Raw genomic sequence first — 20951 nt, 5'->3', positions numbered from 1 at the left:
AATTAAAGTCCAACCTTACAGGGTGTCTCCTCAAGCTAAAACTGCTATAGACCGGGAGATCCAGGATATGTTACAGATGGGTGTAATCCGCCCCTCTGGAAGTATATGGGCATCTCCAGTGGTTCTAGTTCCCAAACCAGATGGGGAGATACGTTTTTGCGTGGACTACCGTAAGCTAAATGCTGTAACTCGCCCAGACAACTATCCAATGCCACGCACAGGTGAACTATTAGAGAAACTGGGACGGGCCCAGTTCATCTCTACCTTAGACTTAACCAAGGGGTACTGGCAGGTACCACTAGATGAATCTGCCAAAAAAAGTCAGCCTTCACCACACATCTCGGGCTGTATGAATTTAATGTCCACCCTTTCGGTCTGCGAAATGCACCCGCCACCTTCCAAAGACTTGTAGATCGTCTCCTAGCGGGATTAGGAGAATAAGCAGTCACCTACCTTGACGATGTGGCCATATTTTTGGATTCCTGGGCAGAACACCTGGAACATCTACAAAAAGTCCTTGAGCGCATAAGGGAGGCAGGACTAACTGTTAAGGCTAAGAAGTGTCAAATAGGCCTAAACAGAGTGACTTACCTTGGACACCAGGTGGGTCAAGAAACTATCAGCCCCCTACAGGCCAAAGTGGATGCTATCCAGAAGTGGCCTGTCCCAAAGTCAAAGAAACAGGTTCAATCCTGCTTAGGCTTGGCCGGTTATTACAGACGATTTGTACTGAAATACAGCCAAATTGCCGCCCCACTGACAGACCTAACCAAAAAGAAACAGCAAAATGCCGTTCAGTGGACCGAAAAGTGTCAGAAGGCCTTTAACCAGCTTAAAGCGACACTCATGTCTGACACTGTACTAAGGGCCCCAGACTTTGACAAACCGTTCCTAGTAACCACAGATGCGTCCGAGCGTGGTGTGGGAGCAGTTTTAATGCAGAAAGGACCTGATCAAGAATTCCACCCTGTAGTGTTTCTCAGCAAAAAAGTGTTTGAGAGGGAAAGCAACTGGTCAGTCAGTGAAAAAGAATGTTACGCCATTGTCTATGCCCTGGAAAAGCTACGCCCATATGTTTGGGGACGGCGTTTCCACCTGCAAACCGACCATGCTGCGCTACAGTGGCTTCATACCACCATGGGAAATAACAAAAAACTTATTCGGTGGAGTTTCGCTCTCCAAGATTTTGATTTCGACATCCAACACATCTCAGGAGCTTCTAACAAAGTGGCTGATGCACTCTCCCGTGAAAGTTTCCCAGAATCAACTGGTTAAAATCGTCCTTGAGATGCAGAAAATATTGTTAGTCTTTATGTACTTGGTAGTATATTTAGAGGTGCATGTGTCTTATTAACTCTGTTTTTCCTAGAGCTCCAGGAAGAAATCCCAGCCAGCGTTTCACCCTAGCTGAGATTTGGGGGGCGTGTCATAAATATAAAGGGAAGGGTAAACCCCTTTAAAATCCCTCCTGGCCAGAGGAAAAATCCTCTCACCTGTAAAGGGTTAAGAAGCTAAAGGTAACCTCGTTGGCACCTGACCAAATTGACCAATGAGGAGACAAGATACTTTCAAAAGCTGGGAGGAGGGAGAAAAACAAAGGCTCTGGTCTGTCTGTATGCTGCTTTTGCCAGGGACAGAACAGGAATGGAGTCTTAGAACTTTTAGTAAGTAATCGAGCTAGGTATGTGTTAGATTATGATTTCTTTAAATGGCTGAGAAAAGAACTGTGCTGAATAGAATGACTATTCCTGTCTGTGTGTCTTTTTTGTAACTTAAGGTTTTGCCGAGAGGGATTCTCTATGTTTTGAATCTAATTCCCCTGTAAGGTATCTACCATCCTGATTTTACAGAGGTGATTCCTTTACTTCTATTAAAAGTCTTCTTGCAAGCAAACTGAATGCTTTTTCATTGTTCTAAGATCCAAGGGTTTGGGTCTGTGGTCACCTATGCAAATTGGTGAGGATTTTTACCAAACCTTCCCCAGGAAGTGGGGTGCAAGGGTTGGGAGGATTTTTGGGGGGGAAGGACGTGTCCAAACTACGTTTCCCAGTAAACCCAGTTAAAGTTTGGTGGTGGCAGTGGAAATTCCCAGGGCAAAGGGTAAAATTAATTTGTACCTTGGGGAAGTTTTAACCTAAGCTGGTAAAAGTAAGCTTAGGAGGTTTTAATGCAGGTCCCCACATCTGTAACCTAGAGTTCAGAGTGGGGAAGGAGCCTTGACAGCATCAGATACAATGATGGCATTGAGCTTCCGATAGTCCCCACAGAACTGGACCGACCCGTCCTTTTTGGGGACCAGCACCACCGGCGAGGCCCAAGGGCTGGCAGATGGCTGGATCACCCCCAAAGCCAGCATGTCCCGGACCTCTCTTTCCAGGTCCTGAGCAGTTTTCCCTGTGACTCGGAAGGGGGAGCATCTTATCGGCGGGTGCGACCCTGTTTGCACCCGGTGGACAGTCAGATTAGTGCGTCCAGGCCGGTTGGAAAACAGCTGTCGGTACGGATGCAGCACCCCCCTGACCTCAGCTTGCTGGGCAGGGGTTAGCTGATCCGAGAGGGGAATTGTTTCCGGAGCTGGCCTGGGGTAGTCTTCCCTCCTGAGCAGGTGGTAAGCTGGCAGCCCCCTTGCCTGGGTCGTCTGCCCCTCGTCCAGCTGGGTCCCTACCCAGTTAACCCTGGGTAGGTTGGGTCTGCTCAGTCTGTCCCTGAGCCTGGGGCACTGGGTCCGTACGTGGCCTCTCTTGCCACAGTGATAGCAGCTCAGGTCACGTTGGTCCCCTCGAGCGGGTCGGAGGGGCCCGACGCCAGGCGTTCCCCTTTGGAGGGGGTTCTCCCTATTTCCCTGCTGGGAGGTCCCATGGTGACTCTCTCTCTGCATCGGGGGGGCCTGCTCCTTTGGAACTCCTCCCGGCTACCCCCTGACAGACTGTTCACAAACTCGTCGGCCAGCTGCCCTGCGTGCTGGGGGTTCTCGAGCTTTTTGTCCACCTGCCACAGCCTCAGGTCGGAAGGGCACTGTTCATACAGTTGCTCCAGTACGATTAGGTCAAGCAGGTCCTCTTTAGCTTGGGCCCCAGCTGTCCACTTGCGTGCATATCCCTGCATCCGGTTGACCAGTTGTAAGTAGGTGACCTCAGGCATTTTACGCTGACTCCGAAACCTTTTCCGGTACATCTCGGGGGTCAGCCCAAACTCACGGAGCAGGGCCTGTTTGAACAGTTCATAGTCCCCTGCCTCCGCCCCTGTCATTTGGCTGTACAACTCCACGGCTTTGGGATCCAGTAACGGGGTGAGAAACTGGAGCCCTGTGCATCTCGCAGGCATTCTCAAAGGCCGTCAGGAAGCTATCTATGTCCTCCCCCTCCTTCTGCTGGGCCAGGAAGCACTTATCAAAGCTCCTTGCAGTCTTGGGTCCCCCCTCACTCACCGCAGCCAGGGCCCCAGTGCTCCTCAGCCTGGTCAGCTCCAGTTCATGCTGTCTTTGTTTCTCCTTCTCCTGACGTTCATGTTGACGTTGTTTTTCATGATCCTCCAGCTCCCTCATTTTCATCTCCCTCTCCCATTCCAGCCACATCCACTCCAGGGATGGGGAGCTCCGCTGGGAGGATCCCCTGCTGGCGGCCGGGGTCAGGGTGCCCTCGGTATTCACTGGGCTTCCCCCAACCCCTCTCCCAGGCCTAGGTAGGAAGAGTCTCGGGATGTCCTCGGCAGCAGTCTGACCCCTCCCAGCCCGATCAGGCCCCAGGGCCCTGGCTGCGTCCACCGGGCGGCTTCCCTCAGGGACAGGGATCGGGTCATCCAAGCGATCCCTCTCCTCCAACTGGGCAATCAGCTGTTCCTTGGTGGACGTCCCAATGCGCAGCCCCCTCTGCCTGCACAGCTCCACCAGGTCACTCTTAAGGCATTTAGCGTACATCTCCCTGCTGGCCACTCGCAGGCCGGGCAGCTTTCCACGGTTTCCAGGAAAAACCCCTCATGTGGCAGTCCTTCTTGAGGTCACCACCTCTTTGCCAGGGTGGAGCTGCAGACTCCTCCGCCCCTGGGACCGCTCGCTGCGATCCCCCGGGGGACCCTGTTACTGCAAAAGTCCTTCTCTCTGGTCACACACTCCCAGGGGTTAACCGCCCCCTAAAACCGTCTCTCTCTGAATCTTCAGCACGCCTGGTCCCCGTCAATCCCCCTTCGTTTTACTGTTCCCCAGTCACTTATTGCAGGAAGCGCCGTCCACGGGGTGCAGTACATCCCACCACTGCCACCAGTTGTCACGGAGTTTGGGGGAGTCCAGGCCCTGCACCCCTCTTCCTGGGATTCACTGAGACTCTCAGCCAGAGAAACAGAAGGTTTATTGGACAACAGGAACACAGTCCAAAACAGCGGTTCTGGGTACAACCAGGACACCTCAATCAAGTCCTTCTAGGGGAGCAGGGAGCTTAGACCCCAGCCCTGGGGTTCCCTGCGTTCCTCCACGCAGCACCAAACTGAAACTAACCCCCCCCCCAGCAGGATCTCTCCTGCAGCTTGTCTTCACATTCCTGGGCAGAGGTGTTACCTCCCCCTCCCGGCTCAGATGACAGGCTCTCAGGTCTCCCATCCAAAGGGCACATTCCCAGGTCAACACCCCCCTCTCCCTGCTGCCTCACATCGTCACAGTTGTTTCGACATCTTCCTAATTGCCCCTTCCCCGCCCATGTTCCCTCTGCTTCCTGTGGAACTCAATAACCTCCCAGGTGCATCGTCTGCAGCTCCCACTCGCTTTCCCTGGGGGGCCAGGTTCTCAGCATGGGGGAACATCAGCCCCTCGTCTTGGCCATCTCTTGCCTCAGGTAGAACCGACCATCTTCTCCCCGCAATGTCATGGCTCCTCTCCAGCCCTCGGCAGTCTCTGTGGACAATAATCTTGCCCAGGGTCTCTCAGCCCTTTCCGTCCCAGCGTCCCCCTACCATCCAGCTGGGACCTGCAGGCTGGGCAGCTAACGACCCCGGGGTCCTGGCAGGCGCTTGTCTGCAGAGACTGGTGCTGCCTGGGGAAAGGGCTGAACTCTGTGTCCCAGGGAACAAAACCCAGCTCGCAGAGCACAGACTGGCAGAGCCCCCAGCCTGGGCTGAGACCCATGGGCCGGGCCTAGGGGAGCTATTGCTGCAGGCTGGCCGCACATGGAGGCCTCGGTTCATGCTCCGCTCGCACTTTTGAGGTTCCCTCAGCAGCCCTGAGGGGGAAGCAGAGGGGTTACGATCCCCTGGTGGGGCCCCAGCTTGGGAACCTGTGAGCCAGCCCAGCGGGGTCCGGCCTCCCTAGGCTGACACCCAATGCTCTTACTGCAGAGAGGTCGCGGGGCCACATGCCTCATGTTACCGTCCCCGGCTCAGGCCCAGCTCCCATCCAGCTCTCCCTGGGGCTCCCACAGCCCCTCCGGCAGCAAGCAACGGGTCACCAGCACTCTCCACTGCCCTTCCCTGCCATGCAGCGGGCAGCCAGCAGAGGCAGGGGCAGGGACAGCCCTGCTCAGAGCACGTCCGGCTCGGGGGCTGCAGACGAGGCAGGAGGAGGGGTCGGCAGGCGGCGCCAAGTGCCTCAGTGTGCATCTGGGACAATGAGCTGGGAGAGCCCACGAGTCCATGGGGCAGAGTAGCCCCCAGGGCCTGGAGGTATGAACTGGGGAAGGTATGAACTGGGGAAGTCTCTCCCCAGCCTGCCAGGGCCCCGTACCCCTCAACATGCCCGGAATCCTCCTGGCAGCACTGGCTGTGATGGTCCTAGGCTTGCAGCTCCTCAGCACCCTGGGCCTGCAGGCTCTGGCCTCCAGGGCAGCATGCCAGGTGGACAGCCCCAGAGTCAGGGACCCCAAGAACTTCCCCCTCATGGCAAATTCCAGCAATTTCAGGTTCCGTCCCAAATGGGAACCAAGCCGGGTTTTGAGCTAGCGTCTCCTCCCAGCAGTGCAATTTCCGTTCCCCACACAGCTCTGGCAGCCGGGCCAGCTTCTGTTTGCAGCTGGGGTTAGACACCGGGAGAGTCAGGCACGGGCCGTGTCAGGGATACGTTTGGACCCTGCAGTGCTGGGGGGGGCTGGGCTGGCGCCCGGCATCGGCCGTGCTAAGGAAGAGCGTTAGGGCAAGAGCAAGAGGCACCGTGAGCACCTGGCACTGGGACCCACCATTGAGCGATGGCTCGACCCAGTCTCCAGAAACTCGACCTGGATTCCAGTGACCTGGCCCCTGCAGCCCGGTCTGTGCCGGCCGCTCTTGGGTGGGTGTCGGGGAGCCGAAGGCTGCAGCACGCTGGCTCTGGCAAGCTCTGGCCTCCGCTGCCCTTCACCCTCGTCTGTCTGACCTCACACCTGGGCAGGGCAGGCGACCTCGCCAATCACAGAACTTCTGGCAATGAGCAGAGAGGGGGCATCTGCCCTCAGCCCACGTAGGGGCCCCTCACTCTCAGAGACCCCATCTGACTCGGACCTGACAAAAGGAGAGAGGGTTTCAGAGTCTGGGGGTGAGGGGTGGGGCAGGAAGCGGGAATTCTCTGCAATGTTTTTCTGGACAAGATGCCTGGCAGGGACTGACTTGTCCAGGGGTTGCTACCCAGCGGGTGCCAAAGGGTTAAACAGCTGGCTGTGGGGCAGAGTAGGAGACGGAGGGGGTTGTGTCACTCTCTGTGGTGGGAGGAGTGGGTTGATAAAGAACAGGCAGAAACCTCAGCCCCCACTCACCCCAATCACCCCTCATCGAGACACAGACCCCCAGCCCCCACTGAGCCCAATCACCCCTCACTGAGAGAGATACAGACCCCCACCCGCTACCCCTACCCCAATCACCCCTTCACTGCAAAACAGATCATCCCATTCACCAACCCCACCCTGAGGCAGGGGTCGTTGTTTCAACATCTTCCTAATTGCGCCTTCCCCGCTCGTGTCCCCTCTGCTTCCTGCAGGACTCAATAACGTCCCAGGTGCATTGTCTGCAGCTCCCACTCGCTTTCCCTGGGGAGCCAGGTTCTCAGCATGGGGGAACATCAGCCCCTCGTCTTGGCCATCTCTTGCCTCGGGTAGAACCGACCCTCTCCTCCCCCCAATGTCACGGCTCCTCTCCAGCCCTTGGCAGTCTCTGTGGACAATAATCTTGCCCAAGGTCTCTCAGCCCTTTCCGTCCCAGCGTCCCCCTACCATCCAGCTGGGACCTGCAGGCTGGGCAGTGTCACCAAGTCCCTGGGCGATGCTCTGGAACTGCTCCCCATGAAGCCAGGCAGGACTCTGGGGCAGTCGCGTTCCTGTGAGCAGCCTGTCTGCAGGACACACAGCTCACACAGCTTCCACCTTCCTGGGTCTGACCTCGGAGCATTCAGCATCCTCTGCCCCTCCGTGTGCTTCCCACAGCGAGTCCACTCAGGCAGGCCTCCTGGGGAAGCCAGAGGGTCCTGCACCCCAACTCCGCAGTCAACGTGACTCTCAGCCAGCCAGTAAAATGGAGGTTTATTAGATGACAGGAACATGGTCTAAAAGAGAGCTTGTAGGTGCAGAGAACTGGACCCCTCAGCTGGGTCCATTTTGGGGGGCAGTGAGCCAGACAACCATGTCTGCACTTCACTCCATGTCCCAGCCAGCCCCAAAGTGAAACTCCCTCCAGACTCTCCTCCTCTGGGCTTTGTCCCTTTCCCGGGCCAGGAGGTCACCTGATTCCTTTGTTCTCCAACCCTTTAGCTCTCACCTCCCAGGGGGGAAGGGCCCAGGACATCAGTGGCCAGGACACAGGGTGTCAGCCATTCTCTGTGTCCAGACCCCTGCACACACCTGCCCTCTAGGGCTCTGCAATGATCATATAACCTACCCCACCACCTAGATACTTAAGAACTGCACAGGGGAAACTGAGGCACCTCCACACTATTCAGAGGAAACATTAAGAACAGTCCCACTTCGTCACATCTCTCCCCCCTTCCAGATTGACCTGAGCAGGGCCGGTGACCTGGGGAAGTTCGAAGCCAACAATGTTCCCATGGATGCCCCAGCATCTCTCCCATTCCTTGGTAGGAGTTACACCAGGCCCTTCCACTTTCACGCCCTCCCTTAGGTCGGGGGTGGTCGATAGCACTCGCAGGCCGCATGTGGGAAGGTTTATGCGGCCCGTGCCCTTTGGCCACCCCAAAACCCCAGGGGGTCAAACTGGGATTGGGTCTTCTCCCCAACAAGCTGGCCAAACACAGCCACTTGGTTATCGGACTCTTTCACTTTCTTAACAGCTTTCACTTCATCTGAGACCTTCTTAAAGCGATCCACACTGGATCTTTCAACAGGAAAGTCAGTGGATCCATTCACAACAGAAAATTTCTGGCTGTTAGGAACTGAAACTTTCTTCATTAAATCACTTTCACACCCTTCAGTTGCAGTAAACTGCTTGCAAAGACTCCATGAGGATTCCTTTCCCTAGGGCTTTTCTAGGCAACAATTCACCCCTCACAGAAATTCTGCTCTTACCCTCTTCACCGAGGGCTTTCTCTAGAGGAACACTTTCCTGAGCAACAACAGACTCTTTCTGGGTCTCCCTTACATCCAGAATTACCTCTGACCCATCTGGTGGATTCCTACACAATCCCCTTTCAGGCAGACTTACAGACTTCCTAGAGAAAAAGTCAGACGCATTCTCCTTCCCTTTGCCACCCACAAGTTCAGGAATCTTTTCCTTCTTGCTACAGGTTTCCACACCCTTGGTAGGTAACATAATCAAATCACCTTCATGCTCCCTTTGTATCCTGGCTAGGATCTCACCCTGATTAGACAGAGTTGCTTCACCCTTTCCCAACAAGACACTAGCAACAGGCAAAATACAAGCACCAGAATTGTCTGCTCTCTGGGATTTTACATAGACACTAACTGGATGTGACCTAGTTACAGGGCCATTCTCCCAAGCAGACACAAACTTAGGACCCTTCCCTTCCTGGGCTTTAGCTGAATCCAGAACCAACTCTGAGACAACTGCACGACCCTCAACCATCACAGGCTGAAAGGCCCCTTCTGTCTGCTCCACAGACAAAGAAGAGCCGGACACACTTTTTCCTTTCCCAGACACCCAGCTTGGGATCTCATTCCCCTTGTGCCAGCACACAAGGCTGGTCACAGACAACTGCTTGGAGATCGGGGTAGCTCCCTCATTAGGCAAGTCAACACCCCTGACAGACACGGGCACGTTCCCTTCACTGTCCCAATTCTCCACCTAGCTAACAGGTAAGGTCCAGGGACACTCATCTTCCACTCTCCTCGCCTTCCCACCCTGCTGACGAGACACAGCCATCAGCTCACAAGGCTGCCTAGGCTCATCCAGACTTTCCTTACCAAGCACCTTGCCACTCCCAACAGATCCCCTGACCTGCCTGTGTCTCCCCCCACTCAGCTGGGGTCTCAGCTCCCACTGTGCTCAGCGCTGCCCTTGCTGTCCCAGTGGGGGTAGGCAGCGAGCTCGCTGCTTTCCTCAGTGCATCAGAGCCAGCCTGAGCCCCTTCTCCAGTGTACAGAGGGGCGGGGAGCAACTCTCTGTCCCACCCAACCCCAGGGCTCTGGTTACAGGCAGGCAGGTAGCCTGAGCCTAGCCGCTCCTCCCTGCTGCCAGCCAGGTCATCTGCCTTTTCACTGACCATTTCCCTCTCCGCCGATTGGTTCCCTGGATTCAAATTCAAACCCTTGGCAGTTACCGGAGCATGGCCTGGATCCTGCCCCAAAGAGACACAGTCACCCCACAACAGGGTCTCGCAGCCGGTGTCCTGGAGACCCCAACGACCAGCCAGCCCCACCCCTCCTGGGTCTGCACAGGGATCTGAGCCATAGGCAGGGCGAGGGGCTTCGTCCCTGGGACCCTCACCCAGCTCACAAAGCCCCTCAGCATCTGAGGCTGCACCACCCAGGGTCTGACAACAGTTCTCTCTGTCCCAGGATCTCGCCACCCCAGGAATGTCTCCCCATTGACCATCACCTTCCGCTCCCACTGGGGGTCCGAGGGGCCTGGCCCCAGGAAACTCCACACAGACAGATAGGTTGGGGTCAGGAGTGGGAGCGTGTCCACCTCCCCACGCATCTGGCTGACGGAGTCTATAGCCTTGGGACCCAGCAAGGGAGCTAGACACCGGGGCTTTTCTGCAGGGTCCCCCTGGTTCAAATCACCAGCCTGCTCAAAGGCAGTGAGGTGGCATCCACATCCCCCCACTCCTTAACCAGGGGCAGCAATTTAGTCTCGAGGTTCCCTGCAGAACTGGCCCCCCAAGGTCTAGCCCCACTCACCCCTGGGAGGTCCCCTAGGCCTCTCCGCCCCACCACCGCCAGTTCATGCTGCTGCTGCAGCTCTTTCTCGGGCTCTCGCTGTCTCTCACAGTCCTCTTGCTCTCTCGGACTCAGCTCCAATCCCGTCCATCTCCGATCCCCCGATGGGGAACCCGATTGTGAAGACCCTCGTCTGGTCGGGGACAGAAGTCTTGGGGATGCCTGGCTACTACTCCAGCTGCTCCCAGATCCTGCTATAGCCCCATTTGGGGTCAGGAATCTGTTCCTTAGAGCCGTCATCCTCCTCCAGCTGCACAATGAACTGTGCCTTGCTGAACTTTCCAATGCTCAACCCTCTCTTTCTGCACAGGGTTACAATGTCCTTCTTCAGGAGACGGTGACAGGCCGTCACTCCGCTCTTCCCAAGTTGTTGTGGACTCACAGGCCTGTGTGCTCTCAGCTCCCCACGGTTTCCAGGGAGAACCCCTAGTGTGCCAGCCCTTCTCGAGGTCACCGCCTCTTTGCCAGGGTCGAGCGGCAGACTCCTCCCCCCTGGGACTGCTCGCTGCAATCCCCAGGGGAACCCTGTTACTGCAAAAGTCCTTCTCTCTCCCAGGGCCAAGACGCAGGCTCTTCCACCCCTGAGACTGTTCACCGCAGTCCCCAGGGGGACCCCATGACTGCACAGTCCTTCTCGCTGGTCACATACTCCCAGGGGTTAACCGCCCCCCGAAACTGCTCCTCTCTGAGCCTTCAGCACGCCTGCTCCTCGTCAGTCCCCCTTTGTTTTACTGCTCCCCAGTCATTTACTGCAGGAAGTGCCATCCACAGGGTGCAGTACATCCCACCGCTCCCACCAGTTGTCATGGAGTCCCTGGGCAATGCTCTGGAACTGCTCCCCATGAAGCCAGGCAGGACTCTGGGGCAGTCGCCTTCCTGTGAGCAGCCTGTCTTCAGGACACACAGCTCACACAGCTTCCACCTTCCTGGGTCTGACCTCGGATCATTCAGCATCCTCTGCCCCTCCGTGCACTTCCCACAGCGAGTCCACTCAGGCAGGGCTCCGCAGTCAGACGTGACTCTCAGCCAGCCAGGAAAACAGAAGGTTTATTAGACGACAGGAACATGGTCTAAAACAGAGCTTATAGATGCAGAGAACAGGACCCCTCAGCTGGGTCCATTTTGGGAGGCAGTGAGCCAGACAACCATGTCTGCCCTTCACTCCATGTCTCCAGCCAGCCCCAAACTGAAACTCCCTCCAGCCCCTCCTCCTCTGGGCTTTGTCCCTTTCCCGGGGCCAGGAGGTCACCGGATTCCTTTGTTCTCCAACCCTTTAGCTCTCACCTTGCAGGGGGGAAGGGCCCAGGCCATCAGTTGCCAGGAAACAGGGTGTCGGCCACTGTCTGTGTCCAGACCCCTGCACACACCTGCCCTCTAGGGCTCTGCAATGATCATACACCCTTATCCCACCCCCTAGATACTTAAGAACTGCACAGGGGAAACTGAGGCACCCCTACACTATTCAGAGGAAACTTTAAGAACAGTCCCACTTCGTCACACGGGCCCATAGTGAGGGGAATGCAGATACTGCTAATACAAAAACGCAAGCTGCAGAATTGTGCTTCTCTTGTGCGCCGCTTGGGGGAAGCACTCCCTCAAACAATCCAGCACAAGGCTTCGGAACGGGATCTAGAGGCAGGGCAAAAATATCTGTCATCGGCTATCAGATCTGTCTATCCATCTATGATCATGTGTCCATAAAAACTGGGGAGTCTTGAATATTCACATATTTGAATGTGGAACCTATCTGTCAGGAGAGTAAAAATGCACACTGCAGAAGAGGAATATTTGGGGAATCAATTGTTCAAGGTGTCATAACTAGGACTTGGATTTCAAAGGTGCCTAAAATCCTATTGCAGTTTGTTGGGAAATAGGTACAAATGCTCTCAGCTTCCTTTGAAAAATAACAAAACGCAACAATAGTTCTGACAGGTTTCAGAGGAACAGCCGTGTTAGTCTGTATTCGCAAAAAGAAAAGGAGGACTTGTGGCACCTTAGAGACTAACCAATTTATTTGAGCATGAGCTTTCGTGAGCTACAGCATCCGATGAAGTGAGCTGTAGCTCATGAAAGCTTATGCTCAAATAAATTGGTTAGTCTCTTAGGTGCCACAAGTACTCCTTTTCTTTTAACAATAGTTCTAACGTCCTCTTGAAAGGAGACACCAGGTCCCAGACACCTCTGCCATCCATACAAACACAGATTTTCCCATGATGGTGCCCTGGTCACTAGCCGGCTACTCTTCTGTCTAACGGCCTGACCCACAGTCCGCTAAAGCCAACAGTGGGTCTTTACATTCCCTTCAACAGACAGTAGTTCAGCCCTTACATCTGGAGGGATGTGACTTATTCTCAGGTGTCCGGTCCCAGGTCCAGCTGGTGGAGTCCAGAGGGGCGTGTGAAAAAGCCCAGAGACTCTCTCCACCTCTCCTGCAAAGCCTCCGGGTTCACCTTCAGCAGCTCCTGGAGGGGCTGGGTCCGACAGGCTCCTGGCAAGGGACTAGAATGGGTCGCTCAGATAAACCCCGGTGGGAGTGATATACGCTCCCTTGATTCAGTGAAAAGCTGATTCACCATCTGCAGGGACGATTCCCAGAGTGAGCTGTATCTGTCCGACCTGAAAGCCGAGGACACTGCCCACTATTACTGTGCAATAGTGAAACCCCCTTCTCCTGGCAGCCATGCGGGGGCAGAAGTGACACACACCCTGCTTCGGGCTTAGGCAGGAGACCCGGCAACTGCGTGAATGCAACACAAACCTACCATTTGTTTAACACTCTTCTGTTGCTCACACCTTTTTGTCAACTGTTTGAAATGGGCCATCCTGATGATCACTACAAAAGTTTTTTTTTCTCCTGCTGATAATAGCCAACCTTAATTGATTTGTCTCGTTACAGTTGGTATGGCAACCCCCATCTTTTCATGTTCTCTGCATATATAGATCTCCCTACTGTATTTTCCACTCCAGGCATCCGATGAAGTGGGTTTTAGCCCATGAAAGCTTATGCGGAAATAAATGTGTTAGTCTCTAAGGTGTCACAAGGACTCCTTGTTCTTTCTACCGTCAGTGTCTCCCTTTCCTTCCCAGAGCCCCGCTGAGCCTGCGGGGCACAGTTCCCTTGCTTCATCGGCAAACCCTAATCCAGAGTGAGTCTGGTTTTGAGTCACTCTCTCCTCGGAGACCTGGCACGTTGGCTCTCCTGGGGCCCGTCTCAGTGTCAGACTCACAGGACAACCTCTGCCAGTGTACAGGAGACAAGCACATTGCGGGACTGATCCAGTGCCTGCCAGAGCCAATGGGATTTATCCCCCTGCCCTCATTGGGCTTTGCCTCACACCCAAGGGATGGAGCAAATTCCTCATGGGGCCAAACCCTCCTCTAGTGTAAAGTCACTGCAACCGCTTTCGGTGTACTCCAGTTACTCCTGATCGACACCAGGGAGGCTCTGGCCCTTTCAGCAAACTGGGACGTTTGGCTCTGGCCCTTTCAGCAAACTGGGACGTTTATTGCATTAAGGCAGCAGAAGGTGATTAGTTCATTATAACCGATGTGGGGCCCCTCACCGTGGCGTCTCTGCCCTTCACACGCGGTTATTGCCTTTATCCCCACAACACCGCTGGGAGGCCGGGGAACTATCACAGCCCCTGGTTCAAAGAGGGGGGACTGAGGCAGAGAAATGGAGGCTGAGGTATGGAAATGGGGCCATTCAGAGTCCGGGCGGGGCTGTGGGGCAGGGATCATCCAGCGCCGGAATAAACCCCACTCCGCTGAGCCTGGGGATATGGCACCGCCGGGACTTTCCAAAGCGGCTCGTTTGGATGGTTTTCACCCAACTGACCTGTGGCAATTGCAGCCCGGACTCTCCGCTGGCGTCAGTGGGTGGGGCTGAGACGTCCCGACCCACACTCAAGTTTCACGATTTCATAGCGTCGCCATGGAGATAAAAGACCCCGCCCCTCAGCCCTTGATGACATCACTCCGCCCGGGGCTGGCACTCAGGGCATTGGGGACAGTCACGTGACTCGCAGGGCTGGATTAGCGTTTTGGGGGCCCTCCTGGAGGCAGTGGAGCATGGTGAGGGATGTCAGTCCCTGGAGCGAGGGGCCGGCCAGAGGCAATGGGGCATGGCATGGCAGGGGCACTATTTACAAACCGGGAGTTGCCAGATGCACAGTGGCCCGCCTGGTCCTGTGCTGCCAGCCTGCCCCTTCCCCTTGGGGGCGGGCCCATGCCGTCGCACACAGCACCCCCGGCCAACACCAGAACACGCCCCCTCCCCCGATTCACTATGGCCAGAGCCCCCCCGGACTTGCTATGTCCAGCACCTCCCCTCATCACCCCCCACAAATCCACAGCCCCCTGCACAACACCACCCTTGCCCAGCACCCCTCTGCCCACAGCCCTACAACCAGGGCTGTCCTTAGGATTTATGGGGTCCTACGCAGCATTATTAAACTGGTGCCCCCATGCCCGAATTGGGGCACAGCCACCACCCCCGCCCACGGACCCCCCAGAAGAGCCCCCCACCCATTGCTGACACACACTGAGCTTCGTATGCAGCCCGGGCTCACAGCCTGGGTGGGAGGGACGAGGCACCAAAGGATACCGAGCCGCCCGCCCCGCCTCACAGTGCTGGAGAGTCACAGTTCCCCACAGAGACCCGCGTACCCCCCCAGTGCATTCGGCTCTGTGAATACGGGCCCTGCCTAAGGAGACTGCAGCGCGTGCTGGGTATGCGGGAGCCGACCCGCTCTTACCGGCTGTCCCGGTGGTTGCCCAAATTTCTGGGTGCCCTACGCAGCTGCGTATGCTAAGGACAGCCCTGCCCACCGCAGCTGCCCAGCACCCCCCACGGTACCTCCATTCCCTAGTGCCCCAACGCACACAGATCTTCCCCGTCCCCTCACAGCCCAGCACCCCCCAGAAACCCACTCCCCACCCCTGCCTCCCGGCCGCACTCACCGGCCCTGCTGGGAGGCGACTGTGTCTGCCGGGGTGAGCCGGCAGAGCAGCCAGGGCTGGTCCCGGGACGGGAAATCGCTCCAGCCCCTCGGGAGTGCCGCGATCAGCCAGGCCAGGGCCTGCTCCGCCTGGGCTCCCTCAGGACCCACTGTCACTCCCCCCCCCACACACCTGGCTGAGACTGGCCAGGCTTCTGCACCAGTCCCAGGCAGCTCATCTCTGGGGAGACAGGCCATACCTGGAGCCGGAGGTGCACAAGGGTCCAGCCAGCGGCAGAGAGGAGCAGGAGGGTGGGGCCAGGGGGCGGAGAGGAGCCCTTGGCTGGGCAGGGGGGAGCCAGCGGGCTGGCAGGGTCTTGGGGCGCAGTGCAAGCAGAGCAGGCCGGGGCCCCTTCTCAGCATGGGCCTGGCTCCATGGAGCCACTGGCGACATTGTAATCCCGACACTGGTGACTAAGGGTTGTAGAAAGGAACGGGAAGGGATTCATTGGGATAGCTCAGCGAGAGGCGGCTGCTGAGGGAGAAGCAGAGGCATGTTGGTGGGGGGTCACGGGGGCACTAGGGTCACAGAACGCAGGTCCCACTGAATGAGATTTGCCCCAGGACTTCCCAAAGTCTTGTGTGACATGTGACACAGAAACCTCCTTGTGCCAACTGGCAGAAGGCACGGGGGTGATGGGGGAGTTTTACACGAATCCCCTGAGTCAAGTATATGCAGAAGAATTCACCGAAGGATGTCATAAGGTGTCTGCTGAGAGCCAGTAGTGATCATCATCTTTGTGTAATGTATGTAGGATCATATTTAAGGAGTGATGTATTTATACTGGAAATTATGTCTTCAAGCTTTTGAAGTCAAAGGCAGGTCACCAGGTGGTGACATGCCTCAGACAGGCTTTGTTCAGGCAGGGGGCAGCAGGTGCTTATCTCTCTGTCTGATCATTGTGCATCTCAGAATGTAAGTTTATTTTCATATACAGCCACCAGCTAATCAAGATTGTGGCATCGACAAGAGACCGTGAAATCTACAAGAAGGAGCGCACAGTTTATGAACAAAGATCAAAGGACTGTTTTGAGATATCTGGGGTTGCAAAGAGACAGGCCGGATCCTTCTCCTAGGAAGCAAGCTGTGTGTTTGCCTATGAACAGAAGGTCACAGCCAAGCAGGCTGTAAATTGCTGTGAGGATCTTTGGGGGAGCAACCCTCAGTATTTGGTTAATTGCCTAGGCCCTCTGATATGTGCTGTGATTTTATTTTACATGTAACTTTTTGTTTCCAGTTACTCCTACTTGCTATTATTTGAAATCTACTCTTTGTTAAATAAATGTTTGCTTGCTTTCTCCCTAAGCAGCTCTAAGGGCTGTGTTTAAGGAGAGCGGTGATCTGAGGTATAACTGGCAAGCTGCGGGGTGCTGTTCCTTGGGAGAAAACACAGTGAGTGTCCAGTGCATCAGGGGGTCCATGCTGAAGATGCTTGGCAGGCTTGGGAGCTGGAGTGCACCTCTCGCTAACCTGCAGAGGGACAGTGGGGTCTGCACAGACTGAGGATTGACTGCTTGTGTCACCTGTGGCTGGTGGAGTTGGGGAGCTGACCCATGGCTAGCACAGGTGGCTCCCACACGGCAAGAGCAGAGGGTGGCAGGGTGTCTCCCAGCCCTGGGTATCCCCGGGAAGTGTCACAGTGGGGTTTGCCAGTGCTGGGGGAGCAGAATTTAGGAATTGTTTGGTGCATTCATCCTCACCCACCCTATGACTGAGAGCTCAGCTCCCCACACACACACCTATGATATGGATTTGCAGGAGAGAGAGAGGGGCGGGACCTGCCAGTTGGAGAGTAGGAAGAGGTCTGGATTAGAGCTGGAAAATGGGATTAAATTTGCAGTTTTTGGGGAAAAAAAATTGCAGGATTTCCATTCTGAAATGGTGCCTCATACTCTGCTCTGGGGACCAGGCTCCCCATCTGGACATCGCCCACGAGGGACTGCCAGCTGCTCGCTTAGCAAGGGGAGGCCATGCATTATGGCAGTTGTATGACTATGGTGTATCATGGGAGCCTGACCAGGGCCTAGCCCAAAAGCACAAGTCACCCAAACTACAGCTCCCATGAGGCACCCTGGTGGCATGTGAGAATGGAAATATTTCGGTTTTGGGACATACCGTTTTTGATGGCAAGTTTTTGACCAGCCTTCATCTGGATGCTGCAGCTTCAGTGTCCTGGGCCTATTTTAATCCCTGACCACGGTGCTGAAGGTGATAGTGAAAAGGACAGCTGACTTGTGTTGACACCTGTCCTGCTGGTAACGGGACTGAGCCTCCCACAACTCGTCTCTCACTTCCCATGGCGAGAGACCTAGCTGTGGTGTGGAAGAGGATCTATGTTTCTGTCCGATGAGCTCATTCTAAGATCAAAGATGAGTCCAAGTTGATTCGATTTTACTAATCTTCGCCCCGGGATGCTCTCTCCATATACAGGGTAGGCTGGTAGGGTCCCTCTTCAGCAGATAGGCCGATTTTTATTAAACTTTCAACCCAGGCTGTAACATACAGATCCTAGCTAGACAACAAACATCCGGATCATCACTGAGGATATGTCTACGTTGCAGCAGCGACTCTCAAAGCTTGTGTCAACTGACTCGGGCTTGCGGAGCTCACACTACAAGGCTAAAAATAGCAGTGTAGACGTTCCATGCCAGGCTGGAAACCCAGCAAGGGGAGAGGGTCTCAGAGCCTGGGCTCCATCCTGGGTGCCAACGTCTACACTGCTATTTTAAGCCCAGCAGCATGAGCCCCATGAGCCCAAACCAGTTGACCTTGGCTCTGTGATTCGCTGCCATGGGGTTGGTTTTTTGCAATGTAGATTTACCTGAGTGGACAGGTGAGCAGAACTGGGCTTCAAAAACATCTGGAACATCAGGGTGTGTTATGGTCAGTGCTGGAGTTCATAAACATCTGGAACATTAAGACGGGCAGCGCTGGAGTTCATAAACATCTGGAGCATTACTGAGTGTTCACATGGGGTTTGTCGAGGTTTCATAAACATCTGGAGTATTCAGATGGGCCACGTTTGGGTTCAGACACATCTGGAGCATTACTGAAGGTTTAAATGGGAAATGGTTGGGGTAAGGAACCCAGGATTTCCTAGCTGTGGTGGGGCAGGATTGGAGACTGCCACAGGGGCAGGCTGGATGTTCCTCAGGCCTTTGACATCCTTTAGAAGGAAGGTGGGTTCTCCAGGAATGGTGGAGGTGCTCACATGCGGCAGGCTGGTGATCATCACAACGTCTGTCTGCATCGGGGGAGTGGCTCCTTGTGCCGGTGGCCCCTGGGAACCCTGGCTGGCATAGCTGAGGGCCAGCTGCTCCAGGCGTCTCTTCTTGAAGAAGGCCTGGGTGGTGGCATGCAGCGGCTGCAGTATCCGAGGCACGGGTTTGCCTGGGTGCAGGAAGAAGTCGAAGCTGGAGCAGTCGGTGGGGTCATAGGATGGCTGCAGGGATGCCTCACCTTCAGCCGGCCAGGTAAATGGGAATGGCAGGGTGAAGTCCTCAGTCAGCACCCGGATGGCCAAGTCATCATCCTTGCCAAATTCCTTGTAGGCCCTCTGGATGCTGTGGAAATGCTCCTCCCACTTCTTGGTGTCTCCATCATAGATGTCTGGGAAGGACCCCGGCAGGGTCTGGACCAGCACTGAGGGCGAGGACACAGTGGCATCCATCAGTCTGTAGATGAGCCCTAGGTTGTTGCTTGGCAGAGCTGTCTGGTTGAAAATGCGTGGTGGGGGGAGCAGGAATTCTTGCTGGACGCTCCCTACTCTTCCTCCTTTGGGCTTGGAGGTGATGGCTGAGGCCGGAGCAGCTGGGTTCCCTCCATTGCCTGCCCAAAACAACAAGGTGAGAGTCCCAGGGAGGGGAACGGGGAACAGGCAGTGTTGTGTGGAGGGGAGACCAACATGGGAACAGCAACGGGAGTGGAGGGGCAGTGATGGGGGTGAGAGGTAGAGAGACAGCAGAAGGAATGTAGGATGGAGTGGTGAGTTGGGAGGCAGAGAAGGTCTTGGCTGACTTGAACATGGGCATGATCCACCTCCATTGAGAGTGGAAGAGCCCTCTGGCCTGCATGTTATTCTACCATGCCCTCTTCTTAGTCAGCTCCAGAAACAACTGGGTCCCTCCCACCATCCCCTGTATTTTCCATTCAGTACCTTGGCTCTGAGGTGAGTAACTGAATTGGCCTGGGGCTGAGGAAGCCATTACTCACATGGCATAGCAGAACCTCCAGGGACTTGTTTACTACAATCGCCTGGGAAACGACAGGGACTCTGGGGTGACATCACACAGGAGAAAGGAGAGGGGAGGTGGTATCTGAAGACAACACATAACAGGATAAGGGTTGCTGCCCCACTAGAACGTGTAACTTGGTTACACACCCCTCTTTCTTGCACTTCCTCAGCTGAGCCCGTTGTTGAAGCACAAGCTTTTGCACAGAGTTAAACCTCAGGGCTCTTGTATGTAAAACCTTGAACATAGGTGTTAACGGTTCCCAAGCAGCTAGAGAGAGAGAGAGAGAGAGAGTCCAGTGCAATGTCTTATAAACTAACACTGAACACATGCAAACACCCTGCAAATAGTATCTGGAATTCTTCTGAATAATTTTTTAAACACAAGCTATTTGGTATTAAATCTAGCCCTTATACAGCCTTCCCACTTTGGTGCTGTTGCATATATTTAAAAACAAGCTTTCAACATAGCCTTTACACGTTAGCACACACATAGCAAACATAGTGCTCTCTGATCTTCTTTCTGAGATGAGGTCTCAGTCTTCATAACACGTGGCATGTGTCACCTTCACCACTTGGAAAGAACAGCAGCAACTTGATTCTTTCCCAAACACTTGCCTTGTCAGCAAACCAAAGTCTAGGGCTCCTTATATTCCAGCCCTTGGATTAATAACAGAGTGAGGGAGATGGTCGCCAAATTGGACTAATTGGCTTCTAACTTGCCATGTTCTGTGAGATCCAATAGATACCTCTGCAGTACTCTCTACAGATGTTGTGGTGGGAAATTTCCCTGGTTTGTGTCCCTTCCAGTTGATCTTCATGAAGTTGACTCCTCTTGTTTGGGTCAAATTCCGCTGACTGAGGATTGAGTTCTGATTGCAGACATTTCCTTTCTACGGCTCGGGTCATTTAAGGCAAATAAAACTGACCTCTAGCAACTCTAGTGTTCTTTCTATTCCCATGTGGTGCATATCTTCCCAGGGATTCCTTCTAATGCTGTCTCAATGAGTGTAGGGAATCACTAGCTATCCCAAATCTACTCTTTTCTGAATCTTTCTGTACAAAACCCCACTGAACACAAAAAGCTTTGGCCAGTCTTGTTAAGTATAGACAGGTCTTATATTTCTCCTTCTCCTCCTCACCCTGACTGGGCCAAGGGCCAGACTCCAGAAAGTGAATCAAGTGTCCTATATGCCTATCTTGTCACTGCAAAACTTTCCAATCAACAGGAACAGAATCTTGCACATTTGTCCTTCCAGGCTATGGTCTTGCTGTCTGAAACTCTTTTAGTATTCTGACTCTTCTCCAGGATTGTCCTCATGAGATCCAGATTGTACTCTGTGCCTCTACATGACTGCTTTGCTGGCTGTGCCCGTCACGCAAATCCTCCAGCAGGCAGCTTTGCCATTGTTGCGCTAAAT

The 20951-nt window shown here is 54.8% G+C and overlaps 1 protein-coding gene across 5 annotated transcripts in view; it reads right to left on the bottom strand.

Annotated features, from left to right (window-relative positions):
* Positions 1–20951, bottom strand: part of LOC142070026 (uncharacterized protein C8orf90-like) — a 93761-nt gene that overhangs the window by 26838 nt on the left and 45972 nt on the right. For 3 of the 5 annotated variants that reach the window (XM_075122944.1, XM_075122947.1, XM_075122945.1), the window contains exons 3-4: positions 17415–19127; positions 10260–11319 (exon numbers count right to left, since the gene is read on the bottom strand). The exons of 1 other annotated variant lie outside the window; for it this stretch is intronic. In XM_075122944.1, the coding sequence (XP_074979045.1) occupies positions 18346–18969 (624 nt within the window). In that variant the 5' untranslated portion in view covers positions 18970–19127 and the 3' untranslated portion in view covers positions 10260–11319; positions 17415–18345. The remainder of the gene's footprint in view (positions 1–10259; positions 11320–17414; positions 19128–20951) is intronic. One more of the 5 variants, XM_075122946.1, reaches the window with a different exon arrangement.

This window comes from Caretta caretta, chromosome 24 (assembly GCF_965140235.1).
Source record: "Caretta caretta isolate rCarCar2 chromosome 24, rCarCar1.hap1, whole genome shotgun sequence".
Taxonomy (NCBI): domain Eukaryota; kingdom Metazoa; phylum Chordata; order Testudines; family Cheloniidae; genus Caretta; species Caretta caretta.
Note: the sequence above shows the minus strand (reverse complement) of the source record. Positions and strands in the feature narration are given on the sequence as shown.